At 36.4% G+C, this 7,282-nt stretch overlaps 1 protein-coding gene across 9 annotated transcripts in view; it reads left to right on the forward strand.

Moving 5' to 3' along the window:
• Nucleotides 1-6,851, forward strand: part of LOC117424186 (MBT domain-containing protein 1) — a 28,473-nt gene extending 21,622 nt beyond the window's left edge. For 6 of the 9 annotated variants that reach the window (XM_058992475.1, XM_058992477.1, XM_034040321.3 and 3 more), the window contains 3 exons: nt 2,036-2,113; nt 2,490-2,681; nt 3,490-6,851. In XM_058992475.1, coding sequence (XP_058848458.1) covers nt 2,036-2,113; nt 2,490-2,681; nt 3,490-3,608 — 389 coding nt within the window. In that variant the 3' untranslated portion in view covers nt 3,609-6,851. The remainder of the gene's footprint in view (nt 1-2,035; nt 2,114-2,489; nt 2,682-3,489) is intronic. The other 3 variants (XM_058992478.1, XM_058992480.1, XM_058992479.1) reach the window with 2 other exon arrangements.
• The last annotated feature ends 431 nt before the right edge of the window (nt 6,852-7,282 follow it).

Here is a 7,282-nt window from a genome sequence, read left to right on the forward strand (position 1 = left end):
ACCAATCCACTGTCAGACAGTCACAAATGGAGAAAGTTCAAGACCACAGTCACTCTTCCCAGGAGCGGTCATCCTACCAAAATCTGTCCAAGAACAAACCAGAAAATCATCAAGGAAGTCACAAAGAACCCCAGAGTACCATCCAAGGATCTATAGGCCACTCTCGCCTTGGCTAATGTGAGTGTTCACTCAACTATCAGAAAAATACTTAACAAGAATGGTGTTCATGGAAGGATAGTCGGGAGGAAACCACTGCTCTCTAAAAAGAACATTGTTGCCCGTCTGAAGTTTGCCAAAGAGCACATAGATGATCCACAAGACTTCTGGCACAATGTTCTCTGGACAGACGAGTCAAAGGTAGAACTTTTTGGCCTCAATGAGAAACGTTACGTTTATGTCATCCCAACCATCAAGCATGGTGGTGGGAGTGTGATGGTTTGGGGCTGCTTTGCTGCCTCAGGACCTGGACGGCTTGCCATCATTGACACAACCATGAATTCTGCATTGTATCAGAAGATTCTAGAGGAGAATGTCAGGCCTTCCATCCGTGAGCTGAAGCTGAACCGAAAGTGGGTCATGCAGCAAGACAGTGATCCTAAACATACAAGCAGATCTAGAAAAGAATGGCAGCAGAAGAAGAAATTCTGCATTTTAGAATGGCCTAGTCAAAGTCTGGACCTAAACCCCATCGAAATGTTGTGGCAGGACCTGAAGCAAGCTGTCCATGTTAGGAAGCCCTCAAATGTCACAGAGTTGAAGCAGTTCTGTAAGGAGGAATGGGCCAAAATTCTTCAAAACCGATGTGAGAGACTGACCAACAGTTACAGGAAACGCTTAGTTGAAGTCATTGCTGCTCAAGGGGGTGCCACCAATTACTGAATCTAAAGGTTGACATACTTTTTCACACATGGATATTGAATGTTGAATCATTTGTGGATAAATAAATGTTGAAAAAGTGTGTTTTCGTGTCATTTGTTTAATCAGGTTATCTTTATCTATTAATAGAACTTGGATTAAGATCTAATAACATTTTAGATTTGAAATATGTGAAAATCCTTAGGTGTTCACAAACTTTTTCTCAGCACTGTAACTGTGTTGATGCAATATGTAAAAATGCAGATGTTCTGGTTGTAAACGCAGATTTTGAGATTATGCTTTTTACAAATGCACATTTTTAAAGGCTAGCGTATTTCTGCATCTCATTAAATGGTCATGCAAATTAGTTGTTACCAGAGTATGCCAAACATTACTTTTCTTTATTTTTCTTTCCGTCTTACTGTAGAAAATAATTGCCAAACATCGGAAGGCATTGTAGCTCGGTCGATGTAGTATTTGTAATTCTAGCACAACGCTCTTAACTTGCTCTGTTACTTTGAAAACTCCTGCAAAGATGCAGTCCCATCAGTAAACACTCGCAGGGGGCGGGGCAGAGGGGAGAAGGTGAGCCCAATCGCATGCAGATTCAGTTAGTCAGACCTGAGGGGAGCAGAGAAGCTCTGCACTTAATTCTAAAAATAATTGCAGATTCCAAATTTTAATAAAAAATAAAAGCTTTCCTTTGCTTAAACCCTTTACACAAAAACGATGCACAGGTTTGACTATCGATAGTTGTCAAACAATACGATCGATGCATCGCCTCAGTCTTACTTTTGTTTTACATCCCATATCACTGCCTCACATCAGCTGTGACAGAAGAGACACTTATTGCAAAGTGGGATTATTATTATTTTATTTTTTATTTTTTGCACGCGCTTTCCCAATCACTGCCACTGCGTTAACAGAGGAAGCCAGGATCAGGAAGCAATCGGCGCAGACCACAAACAAACTAGGTGCTGATAAAAGCACAATGTATTAATACAAAAATAAGTTTAAAAAAAGTTAACGTTAAGAAATAATGAAGACAAATGCGAGATTAACGCACGTTAAAAAAAAAAAAAAAAAAAAAAAATCTCCAAAGAAATGAACGCATTAATCGCAGAAGTTAACTGCGATTAATTGACAGCCCTAATATTAATACATTCCTTTTCCAATGTAGCCAATTCAAGAGACAATCCAACCAGTGTATCAAAGCAGCAGAAGAAGAAGTCCCAGCAGTACAAAGGACATAAGAAAAGTGGGTGGTTTTTTATAATTTTTATCTCTTGCTTTTTGGCTTAATAGTTACTTTAACATGTCTGCCACAGATTTGTTTTTTGTTTTGAAAGTCCTCAACTGTGAGAATTGTCTGTCTATTGCTTGTGGCTACTTCCATTCTGCTTCTTACATATTCAAAAGTAGGAAGGGCACAGGGGACTGGGAGATTGACTTGTATACTGTCTTACTGAAGAGACATTGGTTTTTGGACATGTGGGTCCCAGACTTAATAGAATATGGTGACTATTGCGGGTGAAGCTGTGGAATGGCGATCAATGTGCTCGACTTTCGTTTATCAAAATTCTGAATTCTACAGAAAAACTAAATAGCTTACTGTAGTTTGACTTGGTGTTTAGAGAGGAAGATGCCAGTTGGGAAGAAGCCTGTGGGTTTGTCGAGCCTGCCTATGACAGGCATGGTGAGGAGGAGTTTCTCTGGTGATGAAGAGCTGACTCCCCCTCCATACCGAACCCTTCCTGCACAGACAGCCCCGGAGGCCTTCCAGCCTCCCAGCACTAGCCGGGAGTTCTGTCCCAGCCTCAAAACAGGTAAACCGCCACTCTGCAAGTCACTCTTTCATGTGGGCATGAAAGCAGCCTTTACAACACTCATTTGATTTTATACAACACTCATTTTCCATAGATCTCCGGCAAAATTAGATAACCATCTCTTCATTTAAAAAAACAGTAACCCGTGCATTGACTTTTTTTTAAGACCAAAACATCTGAAGTGATTACAAGGCATTCCCTGACAGTATTGTTTACCGATTTGAAAAGGCATGACTGTGGCCGGGCCTCTTGAAATTTGGTGGTTGACGACTGGGAGAATTTGGAAGCAGTTCTTTCTATCCCAATCAAATCCTCCTTTTTTTTTTTTTGTGTGTAAGTCTTCTGAATGTTGCCAACAGCCCCATTTCTCCCAGCTGGGTGTCCTTACTGGTGGACAATTTTGCAATCAGGAAACCAGTTACTGTATTAAAAGTATTTTTATATAAAGTTTAATGGTGAACAAAAAGAATAGTGCATTATTCTCAATGTGATCCTCTCGGACAGAAAAGCAGTTTAGTTCAAACACATTTCTTAAATTATTATGTAAGTTTTATTTTTTTATTTTTTTTATGCTTCTCCTAAAACTAGAATGACAAAGCCAATTTTGGCTTTCATATTAAACCAGCTCCTTTTTATTTTAATGTGTAGGTTTTGTACATTATAGAGGTGGATGTAGACCAAAAAAAAGCTTTTCAGTCTAATGTACTTGTCTATTTATATGTATGCAATCATTTACATTACTAGCTCCTGAAGAGCTGTATTGTGATATTTTCACTGAATTAAAACCGTGCTTCTGTTTTGTTTTCAGCATCTTCACTGCAGATAAAGGAAGAGTTACTGGATGGGGATGAATTCACCTTCCTACAAGGAGTGTCTGACCAGGAAAGTAATGGTTCTGGCAGCTATTACATCAAACAGGAACCGTAAGACAGCTGAGGGACTTTTGACAAAGCAAAAGCCTTAATTCTATCTGTCGTTGTCAGCATGTGGATTTCAGTTCTGGACTTCTTCAGCGAGACTCACTGACCTACAAAGAAGATTTCATTTCAGATGTTAAATAGGTTTCATAATATTTTGCTGAAAGTCTTTTGAACAATTTGCCAGATGGACTTTTAAGTTCATTGTACTTGAAGTTTTCAAAGGTGTTTTGTAACATTTTCAAAGTTCAAAGTTGTTGTCTACCATTCACCAAGTTGATTTGTTTTCATTTTTTGGAATTCAGTAAAAGTTTAAGGTAGTTGGGGTGTTATAAATTGGTTTGTTTTGAAATGATAGCATGTAGATGCAAAATGTTATCTAAATCACAAGCCTTACTGGTATTGGATGATATTGGGTTAAAGGTTTCTACACATTTCAAATGCAAACATTTTTACATATAAATGGTTACTTTTGATTTATCTTTTCCTGATTGATGTTAAACAGGCTTTATGTTCTAAACTCACAATAATATAATGTAATTAACTTCCATGTGTCTAAATTTAAGGTTTAATTTTTTTGCTGGCTTCCACTAACTTAGTAGGGTTGGCACTGATAGAGAAATATGTGTGGTGCTTGGCCCAAGCAATCAGTATCTTTTACCAGTAAAGTTCAAAGAACACATTCTCAGGAAATAACTGCATTATGTTTTATAGTTGTGTCTGGGCCAGAGCCTGTTGCTTTCCCAGTTGTCAGTATTTAGGTGATGCACAGCACATCAAAACAACAAAGGGACTTTTTTGGTGTTAAGTTTGAGGGTAGAAATTCAATAATAAGCTTCTAAAGCGAGAAGTGAATTTCTTGCAAATTGTATTGGATTTGCTTGTCAATGCTGGTTCTCGATCTCAGAAAGGTTCCTTTAAGGCTATAATAGAATTCATTATTCTGCTTGACGTGGTTGGATGCTTTTGAAGGATTAAGAGGACTATATATAAAACATTTTAAATACTGCACATGAAAATAATGATATATAGGATGGTGTAAAAACCAGCAATGTGTTTATGACCTTTTATTTTGATCAAACCTGTTACCCTAAATTGGGTTCATTTAGTTTTTTGAGAGAAATAAAAAAAGGGGGGGGGGGGGGGTATATATTGACATATATTACATTCTATGAAAAAGATAGATGCTTTTATTGTACTAGCAAGTGTCAGAGGAATGGTTCAGTTTTAATATTGAGAGTTTCATTTTCAGATGAGCAATAAAGCTTTTGTAATATTCTACCAGCTGGATTTTAACAAAGGTTTTGTGGTCCAGATGTTACATGCTAATGTAACCATGGAGGGAACAGGCATTGAATTAACATGTTGCCATTAAGATGCATCAGAAATGTTAGGGACTGCTGCTTGTGTTTCCTGTTTGTGGCAGCTACAGGTTGTTAAAACTAGTCTTTGAGTTCAATGTGTTTCTCATTTAGACCAGGGCTTCCCAAACCCAGCCCTTGGGACCCCCCAGTGTCTTCTGGTTTTCATTCCAACTGAGTTTTCAATTATGTCACTTTAACTAATAATTTGCTTAATCTAACCTTTTTTTAATTGTTCTCAGCTCCTAAAAAAGTTTCATATTTCAAGTTACTTCTAACATTTTATCATTGACTTGAAATCTGCAACTTTAAAAGCAAGAACAATTCAAAAGGTAAAATTAAGCAAATTATTAGTTCAATTGAGGATTTAGTTAAGTAAATAGTTAATCCAAGCATTTAAAGTTTAACAGTTACAGCGACTTTGAAGCCGAATAACTTTCATTAGGTTCCACATATTGCTACCATATTTTCTCACATTGTTTTTCAAATAAATACATACAGACAAACCAAAACCTTTAAACCAGTGTTTACTCAGCCCAGGACACTTCCATTTACAAGACGCGCACAGTAAATGACTACCATGTCTACACCATGCACGCTGTTTTGTATTACCCCCAGGCCATATTCAAGAAGCTGAAAAGAAAGTGGTTTGCTGATATAATTTTTATTAAAGGTAGATTAATCAAACTGTTAAACAGTATTTTGCTGAACCAGAAGTGTTGTGTTTTTTTTTTTGTTGTTTTTTTTTTTTTAAAACAAACAACAAAAAGCTGGTACAGTGAAATCTGCAAAGATGAGCCCATGGTCCAGAAATGCCCACGTTGTATAGGCAGTGAGAATCTGTAGTTGTGCAACACCTGTTCTTTTGATACTAACACGGGTCTCTCTTATGTTTCTGATGTGAACCCTCTTCCCTCAGTCTTTGTATTATGGTGCTATATATTTGATATACTGATAATCCTTTATAACTGGGGGAATGACTTTCAGAAACTGTGATTATAGGGGGAAGATCAGTTTTCTTGTGTACTTGTATTTTGGATACAAACTAAAAAAAATCTTTGTAAAAATATATATATGAAAAATTAAAAATAATAATGACAAATCATTTTGTTAGCCACCATTCGTGGAAAAGTGCTACATACAGGGGTTTATACATCCTTTCCAGAATTGATACTGATATATATATGTATGTAGAATATGTGTACAGATCTGTATTCTTTTCTTTCATTTTCTTTATTGGTAATTTGTGCAGTGAATCAGATGTCTCTGAAAATGTATATAAATAAGTATAAAAAAATTGGGGGGAAAAAACATGTTGATGTCACTTTTGTTTTTTATAAACACTGCAAAAAAATCAGCATGGGTGTGAAAAGCATTAAAATTAATTGTGTAAAAGATGAAAATAATTCACTAATAAGACGTTTTTTTTTTTTTACAATGAATAAAATGATTATACAAAATAGTGTTTATTCTTTGCATGAAAGTGTCAGTATCCTATCGGATTCCTACAAGCATTTCCATTTCTTTTTCCTACTTTTAGCCTGTGATTGGCCTTGTTGTTACCTATGTTACATAAAGCAGCTTTTTTAAAAAAATTATATTTTTTGTATGGTATGCTGATTACTGCACTGCGGTGTATAGAAATGATACCACTGGGCTATACACCAAACATACCAGCACAAGGTTAGTATTCAGAACAGAGGGGGCACTTGCATGGTGCCTGCCAGTGGCCTGTTTCATTCGTATATAAAGTGGAAAACGGCTGCATTCGAAAGCCAGCCTACTAGTTGGAAACTAACTACAGCCAATACTGTCCTGCTTTTTCACATTTTGTGCATCATTGTATTTTATGATATTCTCTGTCAAATACAATAAAAGTGCCATTACAATGATTTATTCCACATGCTTTGAGATAATGTCTACAGACGTGGTACACTACTGTATTAAATTATTCTGTCAGTTAAGTTCCTTTACTGCAGTTGATATTGTCCAGGTGTTGTTTACTTCCCCAAATAAGCATCATATACCTGGGAATCCCAATTATTTGGGATAATTAATGCTGATTTAATATAAAAACTTAAAGCTGACCTCCAGAGATGAACCTATATTCAATGTCACATCAAAGTATGGTTACAATTATTAATATGAATTATTTACCCTGCTAAATGTATTATTTTATATGCTTACCCTCCCCTTAAATACATAGATGAGGTTCACTCTATATATACTTTCAGTTCAATATAAAAGGATGCAGAAAGCCAAGTCGGGTGGTAAACTGTAGAAACAGCTTGTATTTTAGCAGTTGCCAAATACTGATAGTTTC

Source organism: Acipenser ruthenus, chromosome 19 (genome assembly GCF_902713425.1).
Source record: "Acipenser ruthenus chromosome 19, fAciRut3.2 maternal haplotype, whole genome shotgun sequence".
Taxonomy (NCBI): Eukaryota; Metazoa; Chordata; class Actinopteri; order Acipenseriformes; family Acipenseridae; genus Acipenser; species Acipenser ruthenus.